General features: G+C 44.4%; 2 protein-coding genes across 3 annotated transcripts; both read left to right on the top strand.

The window, feature by feature from the left end:
* Positions 1-621: 621 nt before the first annotated feature.
* Positions 622-16703, top strand: LOC113446626 (5'-3' exonuclease PLD3-like). 2 transcript variants are annotated; one of them, XM_087914244.1, is made up of 13 exons: positions 696-922; positions 5774-5950; positions 7060-7131; positions 7971-8252; positions 8842-9020; positions 9769-9952; positions 10626-10740; positions 11502-11629; positions 13353-13553; positions 14201-14340; positions 14726-14891; positions 15770-15863; positions 16069-16703. In XM_087914244.1, the coding sequence occupies exons 1-13, from the start codon at positions 833-835 to the stop codon at positions 16266-16268; spliced, it is 2028 nt and encodes a 675-aa protein (XP_087770370.1). In that variant the 5' UTR covers positions 696-832; the 3' UTR covers positions 16269-16703. The 2 variants fall into 2 exon arrangements, with proteins under 2 accessions (XP_087770371.1, XP_087770370.1); XM_087914245.1 differs by lacking the exon at positions 7060-7131 and having other exon boundaries at positions 622-922.
* A 2690-nt stretch (positions 16704-19393) lies between these two features.
* Positions 19394-24885, top strand: POLR2G (RNA polymerase II subunit G). The gene is made up of 8 exons (XM_087913802.1): positions 19394-19546; positions 20748-20857; positions 21647-21806; positions 21899-21949; positions 22071-22136; positions 22733-22804; positions 23918-23951; positions 24652-24885. Exons 1-8 carry the CDS (start codon positions 19535-19537, stop codon positions 24663-24665), a joined length of 519 nt encoding a protein of 172 aa, XP_087769928.1. The 5' UTR covers positions 19394-19534; the 3' UTR covers positions 24666-24885.
* Positions 24886-26071: the final 1186 nt, after the last annotated feature.

Genomic DNA, 26071 nt, shown 5'->3' with positions numbered 1-26071 from the left:
GTCATTTAAAAAGAAAAGAAATAGGAGGTTTTAAAAAGGGGGCAGAAAAAAACATTGCTTTGTCAAAGATTCGAATTCAGAAGGAGCCTTTGATAGAGATTGAGCTCCTGAGCTTGTGCAAAGTGCAAGATGAATCCCCAGCAATTAAGTAGCAAAAGATCTCATGAAAAATAAAAATAAAACATTCAATGTACAGCAATTTGCATGCAGAATATAACCTTAACCCAGCTCCCAACAAACATTAACAGACATTTATTCTAATTAATTTAACTTAAAGTAAATGTCTCTATTTCTCCTGGGGTGTGAAAAACCAATGGAAAAACATGAGTGAAAACAGATTCACTTTCCAAATTAAGGACCAATTTTTGACCACGTCAGAATTCACATTGTTATGCATTCATATATAATTTTCTTCTTCTTCTTCTTCTTCTTCTTCTTCTTCTTCTTCTTCTTCTTCTTCTTCTTCTTCTTCTTCTTCTTCTTCTTCTTCTTCTTCTTCTTCTCCTCCTCCTCCTCCTCCTCCTCCTCCTCCTCCTCCTCCTCCTCTTCTTCTTCTTTGCAAAAAAGCTGCTTTGAAGGAAGAGAAGTTTCTTACACATTCGGCCGCTAGGAGTCAGTTGTGTAAAACTCAGCATAAATGAAATGATTCACCAACCAATTGCGGTGGTGCTAGTCATTTCAAATCCATCTGAAGTCGTTTCCCCACCAAATTTAACGTCTCTGTAAATTTGCTGGGTCATTTTTCGGGCCTGGGTATCTGCTAGCTAAAAGTGGGAAGCGTATTTTTTTAAAAAAATAGTTTTTTAGGGAGTGCTATTTCCTTTGAAGCAACATGAGGAAGAAACCACCTGCTCAAAACCAAGTTAGTGTCACCCCGGTTAGAAGATCTACGCGCTTGCAACAGGAGAAAACTGCAGAAAAGGTAAGAAAATGTTCACTCTTCCAACGTGGAATTATCAGACAGACATCCTTGTCTCTCCTAGAAGTGGCATGTGTCTTTCTTAATGTATATGTAACATTTTACTTTATTTTAGTTATTAGATTTCTACACTACCAATCTTGCCTAAGTGAACCGGGAGGGTTAAAAATATAAAACAATATGAATGTGTGATTTAAAAAGCACAGTTAAAAACGTTTTGTATTTTGTTCATTTATTTATGCTTCATCTTTCTAAACTGCCCATCGCCCTCGGAGAGCAGCTCTGGGTGGTGGCGTAAAATATAATCGATATATTAACATATACAATTAATGTTAAAATATTAAAATGAATTACAATGATTGAACAGAAGGTAGAGACAGAAAAAATAGATAAATGAAAGAGGATAGATAGATAGATAGATAGATAGATAGATAGATAGATAGATAGATAGATAGATAGATAGATTTATAGATATAGACAGAAGACAGAGAAATAGATAGATAGATAGATAGATAGATAGATAGATAGATAGATAGATAGATAGATAGATAGATAGATAGATAGAAAGTAGACAGATACAGACAGACAGATGATAGATTTATAGATATAGACAGATAGATGAGAAAGAAACAGACAGAAATAGAAAGATTAGATAAATAGATGATAGATAGATAGATAGATAGATAGGCAGATAGATAGAAATAGGGACAAATAGCATATAGTTATGTATATATGGCCTTATGCTAGCCTGTGTGATCATAATAAATTGATTTGATTTATACGACCCTGTCTCCATCTACAAAAAAAAGAGGTCAGATAAATGATAGATAAAGAAAGAGAGGGGGGGGGATGATAGATAGATGATAGATCAATATAGACAGAAAGAGAGAAAGATATAAAGAGTGTGATGATAGAGATATGTCTTCATTTACAAAGAGGCTCTTTCCTTCCATCTGTTGGACAGCTCCATTTGGCCCACTCTAAGCCAGGCTAAAGAAAGATTCCCACTCACTTCTTTTAGATGGCCAGAATAATGCAGTTTACAGCTCAAACCAAACTAAAATCTGATTTTTCTTGATGTCCCGGGTCAGTTTCTCATTGCCATCCACCCTGGTTAATCCACATTTAGGGCTGGATTCTTTTCCAGGTCTTCCTTTCCTGAAGGGAAATTCTTTTTGAAAATGATGGAAGCATACAAAATGGAAAGTTTTAGTCTGATTCACTATGGTTGGAGAAGTTGATGGAAGTTGCTAAGTTGACTAAATTGGCTTTTTTTTTCTTTTCTGCCTTGAATTATTTATAAAAATAATAAAGATCAGATTAAAAAATTAAAAATAAACATACCGTAGGAGGGCCGAATTCTTTTCTTCTGATTTGGCAGCTACGGTAGTTTCATTATGATGGTGTCCATTTTAGTTCCTGTTTTTCTGCCATTCTTCTTCTGTTGTTGTGATAATTGTTTGTAGCGTTTCCCTGGATTTTTATTTTTAAATGTTGTTCTTCTTTCTGGCAGCTTTGATGTTTTTTTTTTAAAAGCCGTGTACAAATGGTAGTAACTATTTATATTTATTTTATTTTATTTGTTTGTCAAGCATGTATTAGATAACAAATATAAGTATAAACATGATTATTAATATATGAAATGGATATGAATAAAATGGAAACATTAGGACAGGGACGGTAGGCACCTTGGCGCGCTCATTCTCAGGAAGGACAGGATAATCTTGCCCTTGAAGGCAAAATGTGTACTTTCTGCCATTTTTAGATTTTTTTTTTTTAAAGCAGAAGCCAGAGACGAAAATAACAATTTGGTTCATCAGCCCGAAACTCGCTCGAAACTATTTTTGGGTGGGGTAGCATAGACGTTAGAAGCCAAAAGTTGATTTTGCTTGCAGTTAAATTCGATTTCGGTTTTTGGAATAGAAAACTCAGAAATATGTCTAATGAATGAGGGACGTTTGGGTGGCCCTTTGGGATTAAACAACGTTGGACGGGGCTGGTTAAATGGCGCCGTCTCTCTTTTCAAAGAGCTTTTATAGTTTGCTTTCAATGCTTGGCAGTTGTGGTGTATGTGTGTGCATTCAAAGGCAGAGAGAGAGGCCTTCATGCTGCTATCTCTGCAGCTGTAGAAACATCTGTGTCCTCACTGTGCCGGGGGGAAACTCCCCAGCAGCCTAAATTAACACAAGTTGGTGTCAGAAAGCCAACCAGCTGACCGCCATGACAGCAGGGCGATTTAAAAACAAAGACAAAGTTGGCTGAAAAAGGTGTAACTTTGGAAGATAGCCAGAAAGCTATTTTTTTTTATAGATTTGTATATTAATCAACGGTACAGCATATAGCTGCTTGTCTGTGTGGTAGGAATAAAGAAGAATGTTGAAGGATTATATCCTTCTTCATACAAGGCTGAGGATGAGTTTCCTAATTTCTTGGCTTAACAGATTTTTCTCCACTTCTATCATCATGTCCGTGTCCACCATTTCTCCACCTCTATCTTTATCTGCGTGTCCATGTCCATCTCTCCATCTTCATTTCCCCATTTCTCTGTCTTTATGTCTATGTCCATGTCCATCTCTCCACCTCTCTTTCTCTCTACCTCCATCTTTTCATGTCGATGTCCATCTCTCCATCTCTCTTTCTCTCTACCTCCATCTTTTCATGTCGATGTCCATCTCTCCACCTCTTTTTCTCTCTACCTCCATCTCTGCTCTCCATGTCCATCTCTCCACCTCTCTTTCTCTCTATCTCCATATCTGCTCTCCATGTCCATCTCTCCACCTCTCTTTCTCTCTATCTCCATCTCTGCTCTCCATGTCCATCTCTCCACCTCTTTTTCTCTCTACCTCCATCTCTGCTCTCCATGTCCATCTCTCCACCTCTCTTTCTCTCTATCTCCATCTCTGCTCTCCATGTCCATCTCTCCACCTCTTTTTCTCTCTACCTCCATCTTTTCATGTCGATGTCCATCTCTCCGCCTCTCTTTCTCTCTACCTCCATCTTTTCATGTCGATGTCCATCTCTCCATCTCTCTTTCTCTCTACCTCCATCTTTTCATGTCGATGTCCATCTCTCCACCTCTTTTTCTCTCTACCTCCATCTCTGCTCTCCATGTCCATCTCTCCACCTCTCTTTCTCTCTATCTCCATATCTGCTCTCCATGTCCATCTCTCCATCTCTCTTTCTCTCTACCTCCATCTTTTCATGTCGATGTCCATCTCTCCATCTCTCTTTCTCTCTACCTCCATCTTTTCATGTCGATGTCCATCTCTCCACCTCTTTTTCTCTCTACCTCCATCTCTGCTCTCCATGTCCATCTCTCCACCTCTCTTTCTCTCTATCTCCGTATCTGCTCTCCATGTCCATCTCTCCATCTCTCTTTCTCTCTACCTCCATCTTTTCATGTCGATGTCCATCTCTCCATCTCTCTTTCTCTCTACCTCCATCTTTTCATGTCGATGTCCATCTCTCCATCTCTCTTTCTCTCTACCTCCATCTTTTCATGTCGATGTCCATCTCTCCACCTCTTTTTCTCTCTACCTCCATCTCTGCTCTCCATGTCCATCTCTCCGCCTCTCTTTCTCTCTACCTCCATCTCTGCTCTCCATGTCCATCTCTCCATCTCTCTTTCTCTCTACCTCCATCTCTCCATCTCTCTTTCTCTCTACCTCCATCTTTTCATGTCGATGTCCATCTCTCCATCTCTCTTTCTCTCTACCTCCATCTTTTCATGTCGATGTCCATCTCTCCACCTCTTTTCTCTCTACCTCCATCTCTGCTCTCCATGTCCATCTCTCCACCTCTCTTTCTCTCTATCTCCATCTCTGCTCTCCATGTCCATCTCTCCACCTCTTTTTCTCTCTACCTCCATCTTTTCATGTCGATGTCCATCTCTCCATCTCTCTTTCTCTCTATCTCCATATCTGCTCTCCATGTCCATCTCTCCACCTCTCTTTCTCTCTACCTCCATCTTTTCATGTCGATGTCCATCTCTCCACCTCTCTTTCTCTCTATCTCCATCTTTTCATGTCGATGTCCATCTCTCCACCTCTCTTTCTCTCTATCTCCATCTCTGCTCTCCATGTCCATGTCTATCTCTCCAGCTCTCTGTCCCTATATCTCCATGTCCATCTCTCCATCTCCATCTCCAGTTTTATCCCCATGTCCATCTCCCCATCTCCACATCTTCATCTCCCCATCTCTCCTTTTCCATCTTCGTCTCCATCTCCTCATCTCCCTCCGCATTTCTCCATCTCTTATCTCCATATCCATCTCTTCATCTTTGTCTCCCCATTTCTCCATTTTCCCATCCACATTTCCACCTCTGGAATTGTCTACAGGGCCTGGCTTTGGATAGGGGGATGATGGAGAGTTCTCTATCATCTCCCTATCCAAAGCCAGGCCCTGTAGACAATTTATTATATAAATTATATTCAACGGTCCATTTGCTTGGCATATTCTTCCTTTCTCACTTGTGGAATGACTTTTCAACATTTTATTATCTGGAAGAAGAAAAAAATTGTGAGTTTGTTGTAACCAGTCTCTGGTTAATCTTCCTTTTCAAGATCAGCTAGAGCGGGGGTCCCCAAACTTGGCAACTTTAAGACTTGTGGACTTCAACTCCCAGAATCTGAGCTTGACACTGTTATGGCGTCAGGCCTTCTAGGTAGTCCAAGTCAAGTGTGACTGACGTCTGTGTTTTTGTATATGTCTCTCTGTGTGTATTTCTACACAGGAAGTGTAGATGCACCACTCACTGAAGAGCACTTCCTCAATTTCCTGGCGTAGTTCTCTAGTGATGAGAATGTTGGTTCATTTCTGATTAAACTCTTCTTTGATTTCTGAACCACAACCCAGAACGAACCTCAACAACCCAGAAGTCGGGCCGATGACATCCTCCAGCCCCGAGAAAGCATCAAAGCATACAAGAAGCAAGTAGATCACACCAAGGAACCACCAGATCCACCAGGAATTCCTTCAGAATCAGGAACTCCGCTGGACACCGGGGAACGAGCAGAGAAAGAGAAAGTCACAGTAAGTCTCGAATTCATTCTACTTCAGATGTTTGGCTTTTCTTTCGTCCCAAGATAGGGGACGGTAGGAAGAGCTGGTTGATTCCTGATCTGGAACCCCTTCCCTTCTCCAAATTAAGGATCGGGCTCTATTCGATGGAAGAGACACACCAAATTATTCCTGGGCTACGGGAAGGATCTTGAGCAATTTGGGGAAAAGGTTGCTGCCATCACGTTCCCTCTTTTCAAAGGAGGAGAGCCACGAAATGACAACAGGGATCAAAAATTCTCAGGCTAGGTCAAACCATTATGCAAACTTGAAATAGAGTAGAGTAGAGTAGGAATTAGAATAGAATAGAATAGAATAGAATAGAATAGAATAGAATAGAATAGAAATTAGAGTAGAATAGAATAGAGTAGAAAATAGAATAGAATAGAAAATAGAAATAGAAAATAGAAAATAATAGAAAATAATAGAAAATAGTAAATAATAGAAAATAGAAAATAGAATAGAAAAGCCTTAATAAAGCCACACCTAGAATACTACACCCAGTTTTGGTCAAGACACTAATAAAAAAAGATGTTGAGACTCTGGAAAGAATGCAGAGAAGAGCAACCAGGATGATGAGGGGACTGGAGGCTAAAACATACGATGAACGGTTGCAGGAACTGGGCTTGGCTAGTCTACTGAAGAGAAGGACTAGGGGAGACAGGATAGTAGTCTTCCAATATTTGAGGGGCTGCCCCAGAGAGGAGGAGAGGGGGGTCAAGCTATTTTCTAAAACATCCGAAGGCCAGACAAGGAATCATGGATGGAAACTGAACAAGGAGAGATTCAACCTGGAAATAAGGAGGAATTTTCTGACAGCGAGAACAATCCACCAATGGAACAATGGCGCTTCATTACCAGAAGCTTTCAAGAAGAGGCTGGACTGACCTCTGTCAGAAATGGTGTAGGGTCTCCTGCTTGGATAGGGGGTTGGACAAGATGACCTACAAGGTCCCTTCCAACTCTTGTTAGATGTTCGGTCTGTTAGATCACGGGTGCAGACACCAAGTTTGGGTAATTCTTGAGAAGCGGAACTGTTGTGAGGTCCCATCGAAGACAATTCACCCCATTTTCCTTTACAGCCCCCCTTTGTTAGGCTGAGGAGACTGGCGTTGAAGGAAGACCCTTCCCCACGTCCAGAGAGGGGAAAGGAGGTAACAGAATGGGGGGCAGGAGGCCTGGTGAAGATCCAAGTTTGTTTGTGTCACGTCTCTGAAGACCGAGGGTTCATCCCCTGCCAGTCAGAGCTTTTGTGTCTTTGTGGTGTCGGGACCATGTTGTATCACCTTGTGGTGGGCACCCTGTTGGGACAAATTAACCCCACCCCTCCCAAAAGTGTATTAGACAGAACCAACATTCGTCTGATCTTTGTTTATTAGCATTTTATTAAAAAAACTTAAAATCCCTTAAGATCACATTGGGGCCAGAACCAAGACGGTTATGCCTTATTTTACTTATTTAAGCAAATCACTTCAGACGTTAAGTGAATCATGTGGTCATTAAGCAAATCTAGTTTCCTCCCTTGACAGCTTGTCGGAAGCCTCCTTTGAAGGAGGGAGGATGGTGAATTTCCCTGCATTTTCTTTAAAAAGTGACATCCAAGTTTGATTCACAGCCGATAATTTAGATGGGGACATTTGAGTAATAAACCCGTTTCCTAAAATAGGGGACGGATCAGGGTTTTTTTTCAGTAAGCAAATGGGTTAGAACTGGACTTTCCTCCAACCAGGATTAATGGTTTCTGGACAAGCCAGGATGTGAAGTGGATTCCAAGCCATGTTTATTATTTGACTGAAAAATTAGACCCGTTTTGGACCCCAATCAAACCAGAAACCATGGTTTGCAAGCTACCTCTGTTGGCTTACCCAACCCAACTCCAATATTTTGGAGGACCATATCTCAGCCACCTTCTTGGTCATGGATGATGGTATCGTTGTGGTTGGTTCGCCCAAAGGAGGAAGTCAAATCATCTCTACTTTCCCTCGATCCATAGTTAGATACCCCAAATATTCAGTGGGAAGTGGTGAAGGATCGACGGTCTTGGCTCCAAGTCTTGGATACATCAAAACCACAAAGTGTAAGTAAGGTTGGACATCTGGAAGACACAACCATACCTGGCCTGCAAAGACTAGGTGAAACCCGGAGGGAGTCGAGACAGGAGACCTGGACGGATATCACCCCAAGAATCAAGGTGCCCCCAATGAAGAAGATGGAGACTACCAAGTTGCCACGAAAAGCTTCACCACCAAAAGAAGTCCACCATAAATGGTTCAAGGTACAACCTGAATTGTATAACCTTCAACTCCCTCTCCCAATGGCAGTATTTCTAAGTCTTGGGAGCCCTTCCAACTCTGAAAAAATTATGGGGGGGTCCCAAAGATGGTCGTATGGGTGATATTGATCAGGATTTCCCAATGTTAAAACACTAAAATGGACCGATTTGTGGAATATCGGTGGATTCATTCACAAAGGAATTGCAAACATGGCTGGCTGGGGAATTCTGGGAGTTGAAGTCCACCCCTTTTAACGCGGTCTGGCTGGGGAATTCTGGGAGTTGAAACCCACCCATCTTAAACCCTGCTGGCTGGGGAATTCTGGGAGTTGAAGTCCACCCCTCTTAAACCATGCTGGCTAGGGAATTCTGAAAGCCAACCCTTTTAAAGCCTGCCAGGTAGGGAATTCTGGGAGTTGAAGTCCACCTATCTTAAAGCAGTTGGTTGGAGTTCAAGTCCACCCCTCTTAAAGCGTGCCCATGGCTGGGGCATTCTGGGAACTGAAGTCCACCCATCTTCAAAGTGATCAGCTTTGAAAAAAACGCTATTCTAAATCTACCTCTCTTGACTTCCCTCACATTTTCTCCTTAGCGCACCTTCTCTTGGTGGTCTCTATGTTTCCTTCTCTTCTTCCTCCTCCTGATCCTTTTCTGCTGGCTTGTATGGAAGCACAAAGTCCCCGCTTCTCTCGTACTCGGAAACGGCTCTTTAACATGGAAAAAATTTACAACGCTTTGGAACGGGGCGGAAGAATGCAGCGCACAGTGCAGGCAAGTTCTCTGCATTTATTTTATATGCCTAGAAAATGTGATGACCCAAAGGGGCGTGGCCCAAAAGCAACCAAGTCACAAAAGTAGGTAAAGTCCCTTAAATATCTCCAACTTGACCCCCAATGTCCAGTTATCATCGGCTGGAGAAAAAAAAACTCTCCCGAGAACAGTTTTTAAAGGGAAGAAATTTAGTTTGAACTCAAAGTACATATAAATTATAAATAAAAACCAACACAAACCACGCTGCAGCAATTAAGGAGACAGGTCAGGATAAGGAATTGCAGAACACAAAAGATAATGAAACACATACGGTTGCGAGGATGCCAGAACCCAGATAGGACATGACAAACCGAGATAATGCACGCTTTGCTTCCAGCAAGGTGCTGTGCGCAAACACCCTTTTAATCCTGTTTTCCCAGCTGCAGCTAATGAAGGGAATCAGGGCCCTTTTCTCCCCCGTAATCCATGTTGCTCCCTTATCCGTTCCTCCCTGCGTGCCCTAGGATGCAGAGAGAGTGGGCCTGGGTCTTCCTCTGAATGCCCAGCCAGACTTTGCCCTTCCCCAGTTTCTTCCACAGCCACCGGAGCCACACTCCCACTCCTTATTAGCTGTTCGACTTCTCCCTCACAATCAGACTCCCAACAGGGGCATGACAGAAAAACTCCTCCAGATGTTGGTTCCCAAGGCTGGGTCATCTCCATCGCTCCTGACCACCTGGGTTTTAATCCTCCTTTCTCTCCTTTCTAGCCTGGTCCTTCTGGAGACCATCCCAGACAGCTTACAGTATCCGCCTTCAAGTCCTCAAAATCCCTCCATTTATGAAGGGTGGATGGATCTCCTCTCAGAAGCCAACCGCGTGGTAGAAATCGCAGCTTTTTATTTTACTCTCCGAGATTCCGATTTGCAGATGGAAGATTCCTCAGCGAAACAGGTCAGTTTGTCGTTGAGGATGTGGGGGTAAAAGGATCCACTCTGGATGTCTTCTTTAATCTAAGCCTCGTGTCAGGAAGTGGGGAATAGAATAGAATAGAATAGAATAGAATAGAATAGAATAGAATAGAATAGAATAGAATAGAATAATGAAAGAATAGAATAGAATAAAATACAGTAGAATAGAATAGAATAATGAAATAAATAAATAGAATAGAATAGAATAGAATAATGAAAGAATAGAATAAGATACAGTAGAATAGAATAGAATAGTGAAATCAATAGAACAGAACAGAATAGAATAGAATAGAATAACAGAATTGGAAGGAACCATGGAGGTCTTCTAGTCCAACCCCGTGCTCAGGCAGGAAACCCTGCCTATACCATTTCAAACAAATGGGCAGAGCGTGGTGACTCGCGACGACCAGACAGAGGCAAAAGAAGTGATAAAATGGAGCGTTTGTCCCATGATGTCTCACTTAACAACTGTGCCGCAACGAATTTTCCAATCTCTTTTTTGGCCGTAAGTTGAGCCCAACCAAGCGCCGAGAGTTATTGGAGAAGGAGAATGGAGCCGCACGGATGAATGGCCTGACGTCAGAATGGGCTCGGCCAGCATCCCCTTTGTCTAGGACCAAGTCCCACAAGTGTCCTTGTGTTGTGTCACTCCGCAGGGCCTGGAGGTGTTCAATACGTTGTGTAGCCTGCCTTCTCGTGGGGTGAAGCTGGAGGTGGCGGTGAATAGCCCTCAATCGTCCGAAGATGACACTGATGAATTGACCCGTGACGGTAATGTATCTCTAGGGAGGTGGCAGAATAACAGAGTTGGAAGGGACCTTGGGAGGTCTTCTAGTCCATCCTCCTGCTCAGGCAGGAACCCCTATAGAATTCCAGACAAAAGATTGTCCCGTCTCTTCTTTAAAAAACTCCAGAGTTGGAGGAGGAAGGGAGGAAGGAAGGAAAAAAGAATAGCAGTATAACAGAGTTGGAAGGGACCTTTGGAGGTCTGCTAGTCCATCCTCCTGCTCAGGCAGGAAACTGAACCGTTTCAGACAAATGTCTGTCCAATCTCTTCTTGAAAACCTCCAGTAATGGAGCACCGATGGCAGCAATAGAAATGTTGGTGGTCGTAATTCGAGGATTACCTTAGTATGATATGAAGAAAAATGCCAAGTAACCCAAGTGGGGAAAATGGAAGGAAATCAGGTTCCTCGTTCGATGGTTTTGCTAAAAAAAAAAAAGGAAAAAAGGGCATTTATTTCCGGTTTTCGCCAAAAACTGCATCCATAGCTGAGCATCGCTGAACGCTTATGGTGTTCGCTTAACGACCAGTGCGAGGTGGGTTGCAAAATGAGGGCAGTCACCTGGGTGATCCGATTTACATCCTATGACCAGAATGCGCTGGCTCCAAATTACAGCCATTCCTTGAAGGCGACTTTCATACAGCAGGAATAAAACATGGCGAGAAACGTCACTGGGAATGGGAAGAAAAGCGGCGTGTTTGACAGTGCCGGCGGTAAAGAAAGATTCGTTTACATCTCGCTCTCCAGGCGCAGACGTGCGATACGTGAAGATGAAGGAACTGACCGGCGGGATCATGCACACCAAAATGTGGGTCGTGGATCGGAAACACCTCTACATTGGCAGTGCCAACATGGACTGGCGTTCCCTTACTAAGGTATTTCCTTCGGGGCAGGCGTGAAAAGAGGAGTTCTGGATTTACAACCGTTTGTTTCGCGACTGTTCGGACACGGCAATCCTTTCAATTGTGTGATGGTTGTTGAGTAGCCAAGGGTTGCGGCCCCTCCTGCAGCCGAATCGGAGGAGGAGGTGTGGGAGGATCAGAATCAGGGCAGCCAGGGAGCTCCGAGGGGGAAGAGGGAATGGAGTTGTTAGAAAGAAGACAGTGGCGGAGCCTGGGCCTTCCGTCAGCCCTCAGATGGAGAGTCAATAGCCCCCAGGTCTGGAGGTGGCTGATGAGGAAGAGGAGGAACAGCTGGGTCCAGTGCCTGACGCACAGAAAGAGAGAGGAGAGGAGAGCAGTAGAAATCTATGGGCCGGTCCTTGGGATGGAATAGCCGCGTCTGGAGGTGGCTGATGAGGAAGAGGAGGAACAGCCAGGTCCAGTGCCTGATGCACGGCTGCACAGAAAGCAAAGGAGAGGAGAGCAGTGGAAATCTATGGGCCGGTCCTTGGGACAGAAGAGCCACCGCTGCTAGCAAAGCCCCACCCTAGCTCTGGGGATAAAAGGCAGGGGGCGGAGATGAATAAGTTAACGGACTTGTTAACTTGAGGTGAGAGAGAGAGAGAGAGAGAGAGAGAGAGAGATGGAGGCGGAGCCTGGGCTGTCCGTCAGCCCTCAGATGGAGAGTCAACACCCCCAGGTCTGGAGGTGGCTAATGAGGAAGAGGAGGAATAGCCGGGTCCAGAGCCTGACATGTGGATGCACAGAAGGCAGAGGAGGGGAGAGCAGTGGAAATCTATGGGCCAGTCCTTGGGACGGAAGAGCCACCACTGCTAGCAAAGCCCCACCCTAGTTCTGGGGATAAATGGCAAGTGGCTCAAAATGTGGAGTTAATCCTTGACTTACGACCACCATTCAGCCCCAAATTTGTGCTGCTAAGTGAGAAGTTTGTTCAGTGAGTTTTGCCCCATTTTATGACTTCCTTTGCCTCAGTTGTTAAGTGAATCACTGCAGTTGATAAGTTCCTAACCTGGTTGTTAAACGAATCTTAACTTCGCTTGTTAGAAGGTCGCAAATAGGGATTGCAACCATCATAAATATGAACCATCAGAGGCCGAACGTCCAAATGTCGATCGCGTGACCACGGATATGCTACAAAGGCCGTAGCTGTGAACAACAGTCCTAAGTCACTCATTTCAGTGCCATCGTAACTTGGAACGGTCACTAAATGAACTGTTGTAAGTCCGAGGACTCCCTGTATTCATGCTCAGCATGAGCCAGCCGTGTGCTGCAGCTGCCAAAAGAGCCAATACAATCCCAGGCTGCATCAACAGAGGGATTAGAATCAAGATTGTGAGAAGGGTTAGCGCCGCGTTACACTGTTTTTGTGAGAACACACCTGGAATACAACAACGGCACAGATTCCCTTAACAACCAGGGCAGGAACCGTTGTAAAACAGGGCAGAACTCACTCAGCAACGGTCTCGCTTAGCCACAAAACATCACACTCGTTGGTGGTGGTAGGTCAAAGTCCTGCTCGTAGGATGCGTCGGCGGGGAACTCGGTTCCTTCCCTGACAACAGGGAACTGTGCCGTTGCCTGGATCTGCGCGGAATCCACTCTTGCCGCCGGGATTCTTTCGGAGATCACAGCCCCGTAAGAAGCAAATCAGGAGGAATCTTCCGGCAAGTTCCCCATGGATCGTTTTGCTCCGTAGGTGAAGGAGCTGGGAATTGCGCTCTACAATTGCAGCTGTTTGGCGAAGGATCTTCACCGGATCTTTGCCATGTACCGGATGTTGGGCGAAGAGGGAGCTTCCTTGCCCACCACCTGGCCCAGGGATCTGGCGGCTAAATCCAGCCTGGAGGAACCGCAGAAGATTCAGCTAAACGGCATAGAGGCCCAGGTCTACATTTCTGTAAGTGTTTGTGTGTGTGTGTGTGTGTGTGTGTGTGTGTGTGGAAAAAACCCCAGAAACAACGGCTTAAAATCCTAAAGATGTGCGGCCTTCGTTGCTGGATCTCCCCAGCCATTATGTCCGTTATGGAGTTGAAAACCACACATCTGGACTGCAGGGGGATTTTGCAGGGACGGGAGATCAGATTGGGAAGGTAGAAGTCATAAGTTGGAGAACTAGCCTTTTCATCAACTAAACAATAGGGTGCGTGTGAGGTAAACGCACACCCTATTGTTTAGTTGATGAAAAGGCTAGTTTTGGAGAAAGAAATGGCTTTGGCTGAAAACAAAACAAAACAACCCATGGTTTCTTGAACTTCCAAAGGCTAACCTCACCTTTATAAAAAGGCTCATCCGGAAGCCTAAAATTTTACATAAAATACATTTAAACGGTCTAAAGCCACCGCTCTCCTTCCAATGTTTTAATGAAATGTGGTCGATTTCAACAAGCATCGAGTTTCACACTGCCAAGGTGAGCTGTCTGGTTTTCTTCTTCCAGGGTCTCCTGTTTGGGGCCAGGTGGTCTTGGAAGAAGGAGCAGGTAGAAATCCTGGCTTTGTTGTTTTGTTTTTTTTACACTTTATAATTTCTGTTTATTTGTGACGGCAGAGCTCCCCGCTGGCTCTATGCTCAACCGGCCGTACGCCTGACCTCACTGCCATTCTAAGCACAATTGAAGACGCTCAGGAATTTATCTATATTTCCGTGATGGATTACGAACCGCAGTGTTTATTCTGTAAATCAAAAAGGTGATTTAATTTTCTTCCTTCCCTTCCTTCCTGCCCACTCTCTCTTTCTTTCTTTCTTTCTTTCTTTCTTTCTTTCTTTCTTTCTTTCTTTCTCTCTCTTCCTTTCTTCCTCCTACCATCTTTCTTTTTTCTTTTTCTTTTTCCTTCCTTTCTTCCCTTCCTCCCAAACTCCCTACCTACTTCCCTTCCTTCTACCCTCTTTCTTTTTCCTTCCTTCCTTCCTTCCTTCCTTCCTTCCTTCCTTCCTTCCTTCCTTCCTTCCTTCCTTCCTTCCTTCCTTCCTCCCTCCCTCCCTCCCTCCCTCCCTCCCTTCTTCCTGCAATTCCTGGCAATTCCTCCATTGAGGTCACCTCCCTAACATTCTGTATCCATCTTGCTTTTCAAGGTTGTGGCCCGTCATTGATGATGCCTTACGGAGCGCCGCCTGCGATAAAGGCGTGACGGTGCATCTTCTCATCAGCTGTTGGCCACACTCAAGAGAAACCATGTTTGTTTTCCTGGAGTCGCTCATGGTCCTGAGAAGGAAACCTCTCCACTGCCCCATCGAAGTGGTGAGTCTTCCCTAACCTTTTCCCACAGGGTTAGAAACTATAAAATGGTGGAAAGAAAGAGAGAGAGAGAGGGAGAGAGAGGGAGGGAGGGAGGGAGAGGAAGAGGAAGAAGAAGAAGAGGAGGAGGAGGAGGAGGAGGAGGAGGAGGAGGAGGAGGAGAAGGAGAAGGAGAAGGAGAAGGAGAAGGAGAAGGAAGAAGAAGAAGAAGAAGAAGAAGAAGAAGAAGAAGAAGAAGAAGAAGAAGAAGAAGAAGAAGAAGAAGAAGAAGAAAAAGAGAGAGAGGAAGGAAGAGGAGGAGGAGAGCAAAGAAGACAAAGAAGAAAAAGGAGAAAAAGGAGAAGAAGAAAAAGGAAGAGGAGGGAGAGACAGAGGAGAGAAAGAGACAGAGAGAGAAAAGAAGAGGAAGAAGAAAAGAGAGAGAAAGAGAAAATAATAATGATGATGATAATAATAATTATGAGAAGAAGAAGAAGAAGAAGAAGAAGAAGAAGAAGAAGAAGAAGAAGAAGAAGAAGAAGAAGAAGAAGAAGAAGAAGAAGAAGAAGAAGAAGAAGAAGAACATCAGCAGCAGCAGCAGGAGGAGGAGGAGGAGGAAGAAGAAGAAGAAGAGAGAAAGAGAAGAGAGAGAGGAAGGAAGAGGAGAAGGAGAGGGAAGAAGACAGAGAAGAAAAAGGAGAAGAAGAAAAAGGAGGAGGAGGGAGAGACAAAAGAGAGAAAGAGACAGAGAGAGAAAAGAAGAGGAAGAAGAAAAGAGAGAGAAAGAGAAAATAATAATGATGATAATAATAATGATAATAATAATAAGAAGAAGAAGAAGAAGAGGAGGAGGAGAGAGAAAAAGAGAGAGATGCAATTAATTCTTTGTTTTTCCATTTCAGAAACTTTTTGTGGTGCCCACGGAAGGGAGAGAAATTCCTTATGCCAGTGTTAACCACAACAAGTACATGGTGACAGACCGAGTAGCTTATGTTGGTACGTGGAATTTAATTAACGGAATAATTGAGATGGCTCAAGCCAGCGAGTTTTGCCCTCGTTTTATGACCCTTCTCCCTACAACCGTCAAGGGAATCACTGCAGTTTTTAAGCAAGTAACACAATTATTACGAGGACTGTCTGTAAGCGTGCTGCAAATGACCCTATAAAATGGGTTTTCCTCTTTTCTTTTCTCCGCCTGCAGGAACTTCTAACTGGTCTGAGGATTATTTTCTCCACACCACCGGCGTTGCATTGGTTGTCAACCAGAGCAACGTTGCCCCCGAAGCCCAAAGTTACACATTGCAACAACAGCTAGTGGACGTTTTCCTTCGGGATTGGGAATCTCCGTACACCCTCCCACTTGAAAACCACTCGCAATGTCGGAAGCAATCGAGGGAGTGAGGAGTCTGAAGAACCGGCCCTAAGGCCAGGCTCACTCCGTTTCTTGGTCCATGAGGACCTTCCTTTAAACGTCCTGAGGTTTGGATGCTCTCGGTGTGTCCCAAAGGTGCTTTTTTTTTTTTTCTCTCCAAGAGGTTCTTGGTGTGCTTTTAGGAAAATGTCAGGCTGCTTTTGCATTCTTAAACTATGGCCTTCCCGGGTTGACAATCTGTCATCGGAACAGGGGAGGAAACGCAATTGGTGATCATCGTTCTGGGCTTGGAGAAGTTCCCAAGAGCTGAAGGACCAAGTTAGGGACAGATCATCATGGAGAAATATCTATCTATGTGGTCGCTAAGAGTGGACAGTTGGATGGACCTCCTCCTTCATCCATCCATCATCCATTCACGCATCCATCCATCCATAATCCGGCATCCATCCATCCATCCATCACCCATCCATCCATCACCCATCCATCCATCATCCATCCATCCATAATCCAACATCCATCCATAATCCGGCATCCATCCATCCATCCATCACCCATCCATCCATCACCCATCCATCCATCATCCATCCATCCATAATCCAACATCCATCCATAATCCAACATCCATCCATCATCCATTTATCCAACATCCATCCATCATCCATAATCCAACATCCATCCATCATCCATTAATCCACCCACCCATCCATTCTCTATCATTCATCTATCCATCCTTCATCCATCCATCATCCATCCATCCATCCATCCATTCATTATCCATCATCTATACATCCATTTTCCATCCTCCATTCATCCATTATCCATCATCTATCCATCTTCCATCATCTATCTATCTATCCATCCATTCATCCATCCATCCATTGATCCCATCCATCCACCCATTATCCATCATCTATCCAGTGGTGGGATTCATTTTTTTTTACTACTGGTTCTGTGGGTGTGGCTTGGTGGGTGTGGCAGGGGAAGGATGTTGTAAAATCTCCAGTCAGAGGTGGGATTGGCTGGTTCTCCAAATTACTCAAAATTTCCAAGACCAATTCTCCAGGACTCTATCATCTTTCTTTCTTTCTTTCTTTCTTTCTTTCTTTCTTTCTTTCTTTCTTTCTTTCTTTCTTTCTTTCTTTCTTTCCATCCATCTACCCATCCACCCATTATCCATCTATCCATCCATCCATCCACCCTCCATCATTTATCTATTTTTTAATCTATCTATCTATCTATCTATCTATCTATCTATCTATCTATCTATTTATCTATCTATCTATCCATTATCCATCATGTATCCATCCATCCTCCATCCCCCATCCCTCCATCCATTAATCATCATCTACCCATCCACCCATTATCCATCCATCCATCCATCCATCCATCCATCCAAGAATCATAGTGTTCAAAATCTAGTTGAAATCTATTGTGTATCTATGGTCCTTCAGGGGCCCACTGACTAATGGTGAAGAATTCTAGAAGCTTATAAAGAGGAAAATACTGCCTAACTTGCTTTCCAAGGATTAAAATTCTGCTCTCTATAGCCTTTTTCCCGCCCCTTAATTTTTTTCTTTTCTTTAAATTATCTATTTCCTTTTGAAACTTGAAAGAATGCATCTGACTTACTGCTCTGAAATGTGTCATGTCGCTAGGTTGGCAACCCGCACAGAACAACTTTCTTATACCTGGGCTGCACTAATATACATGATCACAAGAGGGCAGCAAAAGAATTCAGTGGGGTTTTAAAACCTCTCCCTCCTGACCTCTAGTGGTTGTCTCAGATTCTGCACCCTGAAAATGATAATCTGTTTATTTTTTCCGGCCAACGTCTTTTGAAATTTCTGTTTTGGAAACTCAGGGATTGTGTTATAGATGGGGAACTACATGCCTTAATCTGAATGTGCTATAAGCAGTTTGAAAAGACCTAGCTTGGTAGAGTTTATTTTTGATAAATGGAATAATTTTTATAATAAACAAGTTTGTTTGTTTACCTGTGTTCTTTTGGTATCTCATTTAATTTAATTCAGAGCCAGTTTGGTGGTGATTATTATTGATGCTTTTTGCATCCAGTTTACCAAGTAATTGTGTCTGCATTTGGCACTGACTTTTGATTACTAGGTCCTTCTGATAAAATCTACGATTATGATAACATTCTAGAGTAATATCTAATATTACAGGTTATCTTTTAAAGAATAATATTATAGGAGGACCCCAAACGCTCCATCCCAACTTTCACAAAACTTCAAATGCTTCACAGAATCGTAGAATGAAAAGTTTAAAAGTTAAAACATCAATTGTTTAAAACACACACACAAACACACACACAAAACACATATAACAAAGATGAAGCAAAAACCTAAAACTAGGTGTGCTTGTATCTATGTAGTAAAAGAATAACAGAATAACCGAGTTGGAAGGGTTTAGGGTTAGCAAGTTGGCGATTCTATGCCCCTAAAAAAATCAAACCAATCAGAGTTGGAAGGGACCTTTGGAGGTTTCCTAGTCCACCCCACCCCCCACCCCCGGTCAGGGAAGAGACTCTATCCTGTTTTGGACAAGCATTGTCCAATCTCTTCTTGAAAACCTCCAGTGATGGGGAAGGCAGGCAGGCAGGCAGGCAGGCAAGCAGAAAGAAAGAAAGAAAGAAAGAAAGAAAGAAAGAAAGAAAGAAAGAAAGAAAGAAAGAAAGAAGGAAGGAAGGAAGGAAGGAAGGAAGGAAGGAAAGGGAAGGAAGGAAGGAAGGAAGGAACGAAGGAAGGAAAGAAGGGGAAGGAAGGAAGGAAGGAAAGAAAGAAAGAAAGAAAGAAAGAAAGAAAGAAAGAAAGAAAGAAAGAACAAGGAAGGAAAGGGAAGGGAAGAAAGAAAGAAAGAAAGAAAGAAAGAAAGAAAGAAAGAAAGAAAGAAAGAAAATAGCGGAAAACAGACTAGTCCAAACTAGCTCAGGCAGGAAATCGTATGTCATTTAAGACAAATGGTTGTCCAGTCAGCCCCTATTTCCATTTGGGGGGGGGGTCCCTAAATTTCATGGCCCAAAAGTGGGGGGGACCATGACCCCGCCTTGTTTTGATTGAAAATAAAACCGACAAATAGCGTACATTGGGGTTCACAGCTGCTGCGCCTGCGCAGTGCAGCCAACCCCACGCTTCCAAAGCCTCTTTCGCTTAGCTCGGGCGCCTGTTCCTTTAAAGGCTCCCGGCGCGTCTCAGCCAATCAGCGGCGAGGAAGGTGGCAACATTTACCCGCGGGGAAGCCTCAACGTTCCATCCGGTCGGGAAGCGCTCTGCTCGGCGGGATGTTTTATCACGTGAGTTTAGCGCGGGGTCGTGGGGAATGGGCGACACGCGGGTACGCGCCCGGGCCGTGTGCAGGTAGCTCCTGCAGCGGGGAACGGTGGGGGAAACGAAAGCCTTGTTGGTGAACTCGCGTGTATTGACTTGCGGGCCACAAAGCGGCTTTTTCTACCCGGGATGACCCAGACACGATAATGTGAATGCAATTTTTCCCTATGCGAATACGTTTTACGATACTTTATAGACTACATAAGTTTTTTTTTTTAAGGCCACCACGTTCTGGGCTGTTTTTGGCCCGGAAATCGCCTCCTGGATTAAAAAAGTAAACAAATGTGTGGTTTGTTTCCATCCTAGTTTATTGGATAAGCCACGATGAATGGGAGTAGCAGAAGAAAGATTCAGGGATGAAAGTAATAGCAGGAGCGGAAGCTTCATATTTCGAACTGTTACCATCAGGGAGGCGTTATAGGTGGTTTAAAATGAGGACTAATAGACTTTCCCAAGGCAATAATTGTCTTGAATCAAACAGTGCATTTGTGATTTAGTCCTATGTACATAATGACATTTTTAAACTTTAACTTACGAAATGTTTTAGATAGGTTTTAGACTAGGTATTATTATTATTATTATTATTATTATTATTATTATTATTATTATTATATTTTAAAATACTCTGTAGTGTGATTGTGATGTGGTGTTTGGGGCACTGTGCTGGAGTAGCTTTCAAATTTCATTGTATTCGTGGAATGCAACGACAATAGAGGTATTCTATTCTATTCTATTCTATTCTATTCTATTCTATTCTATTCTATTCTATTCTATTCTATTCTATTCTATTCCCTATTCTATTCTATTCTATTTGTTATGTGATGTACCTGTTTGCCACTGTAGGAAATAAACAGGTTAGGGTTTGCTGTTACGTTGGAATTTAAGAATAATTTAAGACAGAAAAAGTAGTGAGAAGAAGGAAAAAAAATCACGAAATAACGAAGACTTGCGAATAGAAAGAGAAGGACCCATAAAATGAAGGAAGAGTAAAATATTCATGTTCTCCACCTGCCGACCTCGCCGGGTGGTCGTCAGGGAATGTCAGAGGGTGCCATGTCTCTTGTAGGCCGGCTTGAGTTGGGAGGAGAAATTGGGGGTCTAAACGTGGGAGCCGAGCTGTGCGTCATGGCTACAGTGGTTTTCTGTCTCTGGATCTTTGGTGTTTAGATCTCCTTGGAGCATGAAATCCTCTTGCACCCTCGCTACTTTGGGCCCAACCTTCTCAACACCGTGAAGCAGAAGCTTTTCACCGAGGTGGAAGGGACCTGTACCGGCAAGTAAGAAAGAGAGAAGAACCTGGGGTCCAATTTCAGGGAAGCTGGGCGGCCTTAAAATAATGGGGTGGAAAAAACCCCCAAAAAACAGCTTATCCGTAAAACTGTGTGTTTTCTTAATTGCTTTTCAAGAAGTTAGCAGAATTGGAATCTGGTATTTATTAAGGGTTTCCCTTTATTGCTTTATCAGGAACTCAAGGCGTCAAACGTATTTAACACCCCTTTCTCCTCTTATTTTTCCCACAACAACAACCCTGTGAGGTGGGTTGGGCTGAGAAAGATGGATTGGCGCAGCCATCATTCATGCCTAAGGCGGGACTAGAACTCCCAGTCTCCTGGTGATTGGCCCAAAGTCACCCAATCAGCTTTCATGCTTAAAATGGGACTAGAGCTCATCATCTCCTGGTGATTGGCTCAAAATCACCCATCCGGCTTTCATGCCTGAGGCGGGACTAGAACTCCCAATCTCCTGGTGATTGGCTCAAAATCACCCATCCGGCTTTCATGCCTGAGGCGGGACTAGAACTCCCGATCTCCTGGTGATTGGATCAAAATCACCCATCCGGCTTTCATGCCTGAGGCGGGACTAGAACTCCCAATCTCCTGGTGATTGGATCAAAATCACCCATCCGGCTTTCATGACTGAGGCGGGACTAGAACTCCCAGCCGCATGGTTTCCCCTATATGAAAATCTCAGGGGGAAAAAAAGGAAAGCAACCAATAATCCCTGGGGAATTTAAAAAAAGAGAGAGAATTCACTTTAATGCAAGTATTCTCACCTCTCGCTTCCAGGTACGGCTTCGTCATCGCCGTAACCACCATCGACAACATCGGGGCAGGTGTGATTCAGCCGGGACGTGGCTTTGTCCTTTACCCCGTCAAATACAAAGCGATCGTCTTCCGTCCCTTCAAGGGCGAGGTGGTGGATGCCATTGTGACTCAGGTGAACAAGGTGAGTCCCGATGCACCTGCGGAAACCGTGAAGGGATGTTTCCAAAACCTCCTTGGGGAGTTTGTGTCTTAATTTCTGGTTTTGCAACCCAGGTTGGCCTCTTCACCGAGATCGGACCGATGTCCTGCTTCATATCCCGACATGTGAGTGGACCCGGGGTGTGTGTGGGTGGGTGGGGGGATTGAGCGATCCCGTGTGAAACGGGCCAGGGAAACCAAAGGTCCCTGCTTAGCTGTTGATCCCAGATCCTTGTTCTCTCCACAGTCGATCCCTTCCGAAATGGAGTATGATACTAACTCCAATCCGCCCTGCTACAAGACTGTGGATGAGGTGAGGATTTTTTTCCTAAGGAAAGGAAAAAAAGTACGCAGACTGGGGGATTCTGGGAGTTGAAGTCCACCCATCTTAAAGCATGATGGCTGGGGGATTCTGGGAGTTGAAACCCACCCATCTTAAAGCATGCTGGCTGGGGGATTCTGGGAGTTGAAGTCCATCCATCTTAAAAGATGATGGCTGGGGGATTTTGGGAGTTGAAGTCTACCCATCTTAAAGCCTGCTGGCTGGGGGATTCTGGGAGTCGAAGTCCATCCATCTTAAAGCCTGCTGGCTGGGGGATTCTGGGAGTCGAAGTCCATCCATTTTAAAAGATGATGGCTGGGGGATTATGGGACTTGAAGTCCACCCATCTTCAAGCATGCTAGCTGAGGAATTGTGGGACTCGAAGTCCACCCATTTTAAAGCATGCTGGGTGGGGGATTCTGGGAGTTGAAGTCCATCCATCTTAAAGCATGCTGGCTGAGGAATTCTGGGAGTCGAAGTCCACCCATCTTAAAGTGTGGTTAGGAAACACTGTCCTGACCACTGTACTCCGTTAGTTCTTATTGTCTTGCTAGTGTTCCCTCTGCTTTTCTCCCCTCCTAAACCAGGACATTGTTATCCAGCCAGAAGATAATATCCGACTGAAGATTGTGGGGACCCGGGTGGACAAGAATGATATAGTGAGTTTCGTCATTCGAACCTTGGCCCTTTCTCAGTCTTATTTTGGCTGTTTGGGGTGGGTGGGGGGGTGTCCCTCCTGTTAATTCGTCCTCCTTCGTATCCCACGCAGACGGAGAATTAAATTATTGATGCATAACATCTGCTGGGGAAAATCCGCCAAGAAAACGTGGAAAGAAACAGTTCTGGCCAATATTACTTTCTCTTTATTAAAATTACTTCCTCTGGCTTAAAAATGGCAGTTCAGGAAGAATTGGAAGTTCAGATAAATCCTCTTCCAATTTTTAATTTCAAAGGATCTTAGGGTTTTGAGGTGCAGGCCAGTGATGGGATTCAAAAGTTTTGACTGTGGGCGTGGCTTGGCTTGGTGGGTGTGTCCCCGTTCCTTGCCCCACCCCACTAACCTGCTTTCCAGCTCCGTTCTCCTGGGCAAGGCAACCAAAGAAGACCCAGCCAATCAGCTGGGACTTGGGAGGCGGAGACTAGATGGGGCGGGGCCAGTCAGAGGTGGCATTGGCCGGTTCTCCGAACTACTCAAAATTTCCAATACTTTTTCTCCAGAACCGGCTGAATACCTCCTCTGGTGCAGGCTGTTCGTACAACCAATTGGATTCTGGCCTGTTTTGCTCAAGCCACAACTGAGCCGCGTGCTTTTTTTAGACAATTATTCTGATTTGTTTTATCAAATTTTTACACTGCCTGTTTCACCCACAAATACACTGCTGGAGCTGGGAACAAGACCTGGAGGGTTAATAGCTGCTGAATCTGACCATCCAGATCTTCTCTGTTTTGATCTCCCTGAGGAAAGGAGGAGGATTGGGTCGATTTCCAATTTCCAGTAGTTCAGGCAATTTCCTATTTGCATGGAAAAAACTATATGTGTTGGTCTTTGGGGTGTTTGTGAGAAAGGGAAAAATTCTTGCTGTGAAAATTGGGGATAATATGGGGCCACTTTACTAGTTTTAACCTTTCCTTCCTTCCTTCCTTCCTTCCCTCCCTCCCTCCCTCCCTCCCTTCTTTCCTGCTTGCCTGCCTTCCTTCCATCCTTCCTTCCATCCTCTCTTTCATTCTCTTTCTATCTCTTTCTTTCTCTTCCTCTCTCTCTCTCTTTGCAGTTTGCCATTGGATCCCTGATGGACGACTACCTGGGTACGTGTTTCGAATTGCTTGCCATCTCGCACCCTAGTTTGGTGGTCTTGTTTTGAGAAAGGAATACCGGGGTGGGGGGGAGAAATTGGACAATACAGAATAGCCCCTCAGCCTATGACCACAATCAAACCCCAAATTTCTGTTCATGGAGCCCTGGAAGTGGGATTTGCACCATTTTGCGACCTTGTCCCGGTTGTTAAGTGAATCATTGCCATCGTTAAGTTGCCAAGTGCCCTGAATTTTGATGGGATTAAGGTCAAGGTTCCCCTGGCACGTACGTTCTAGTCGTTTTCAACTATAAGGGGGCGTTGGCACATCTCCGTTGCAAAGCCGAAGAGCCATTGCTGTCCGAAGACGTCTCCGTGGTCATGTGGCCGGCAGGACTAAACACTGAAGGCGCACCTTCCCACCAAAGGGGTCCCTATTTTTCTACTTGCATTTTCATGTGTTTTCCAACTGCTAGATTGGCAGAAGCTGAACAAGCGAACGGGAGCTCACTCCGTTATGCGGCGCTAGGGATTCGAACCGCCAAACTGCTGACCTTTCTGATCAACCAGCTCAGCGTCTTAGCCCCTGAGCCACTGCAGTCCCTCTTGGATGGGCTTATCACCAACCCACCAAATTGTTTTGGGCTTGCAGAGAAGGACAATTTCTTCTATGGCGATTTTTTTTTAAGCTTGCCTTTTTCTCTCTTCTCCAGGTCTCCTGAACTGAAAGGCCCGTTTCTGTTCTTCTGTTCAGCTCCATGGCCGTTCCTCCCTAAGGAAAGGTTGGCTGGCTGTGTTTTATTGGAAAGGGTAACCATTTGCAGCAATCCTAATGAGTGAGGAGCGTTTTTGGAGGTCCTTTGGAGTCTCCCTGTTGTTTCTTGCTGGAATGGAATGTCCCTGTAAGGTCCTTTTTTGGTCATTAAACGTTTTCCTGTTCTCTTGTTCCACTGGCCTCCTGTCTCAGTTTCTCCTTCTCTCTCCGTGTTGCACGAAACAACCAGCGTTTTTCATATTGCTATTCATTTTCTTTATTCATATTATATTATTGATTATAGGATGCCAGTTTTAACTATGGAGCGACTCCGGGCGGCTTGCAACATCGTAAAATAGCACCACAAGAATTTAAAACCTTAGAACGAGTGGTCCTTGGTGCTCTCTGAGCTTGGTGGTTTTCTTGCAGACGTTTCATGACCCAACTAGGTAACATCATCAGTGCTAGAAGGGAGTGGAGTTTGTGAGGAGGAGGGAAGGAAGGAAAGAAGGAAGGAAGGGTGGAAGGGGAGGGGGAGGACTGTGGGGTCCTTGGTGCTCTCTGAGCTTGGTGGTTTTCTTGCAGACGTTTCATGACCCAACTAGGTAACCTCATCAGTGCTAGTAGGGAAAGGGAGAACTACAAGTGCTCCTTCTAGCACTGATGAGGTTACCTAGTTAGGTCATGAAACGTCTTGTGAGAAAACCACCCAGTTCAGAGAGCACCAAGGGCCCTGAGCTACCTTTATAGGTTAAAAACTTTTTTTAAAAAAATCACAAAATAAAGAAGGAACCGGTGCATAAACTGGGATGGAGGTGGAATCTGTTCTTGCGGGATTTTATCTAGCTGAATTTCTACCTGGGAGCTGCTTGTGAGCATCTTCCCTCCTTCCTCATAACAGGGAGTGATCCTTTGAGAGCACCTTCGCTAAAAGGGAGGGAGGGCGGGTTGATTGTCTAGCTAGTCCCTCCCCGTAACATGGGGGTTATGGGAGGGGAGGCATTGCAGATCCCACCTCCACCCTTTTTATGCACCCGCTAACTCCAAAGGCTACCTTAATCCAGTCCCATCCTCTCTGCCCGGATTTTTCCCTCCCGTATTTCATTCCATCTATTTTATTTTTTTTTGAACCCGAGAGATCCCTAAAAGACTCAAGCACCCCTTCGTGGCCTGAGCCTGGATCCCTTTCTAAGCCACATTTGAAGCCGTTGGACCCATTTCCTCCATTTATCACCCCTTCCTGGCCTAAGACTTGGATCCTTGGACGATTTGTTAGGTTTTTAAAGTGTTTTTAATCCACTCCCCGGTTTGGAATCCTTTCCTGAGCTAAGACTGGATCCTCTTTATGGTTTTATCCAGCGCTCTGGAGCCTTTTTAAT

Source organism: Pseudonaja textilis, chromosome 16, assembly GCF_049901715.1.
Source record: "Pseudonaja textilis isolate UNSWEBS1 chromosome 16, rPseTex1.2, whole genome shotgun sequence".
Lineage (NCBI taxonomy): Eukaryota > Metazoa > Chordata > Lepidosauria > Squamata > Elapidae > Pseudonaja > Pseudonaja textilis.
This window is presented reverse-complemented; position numbering and strand designations above follow the sequence as displayed.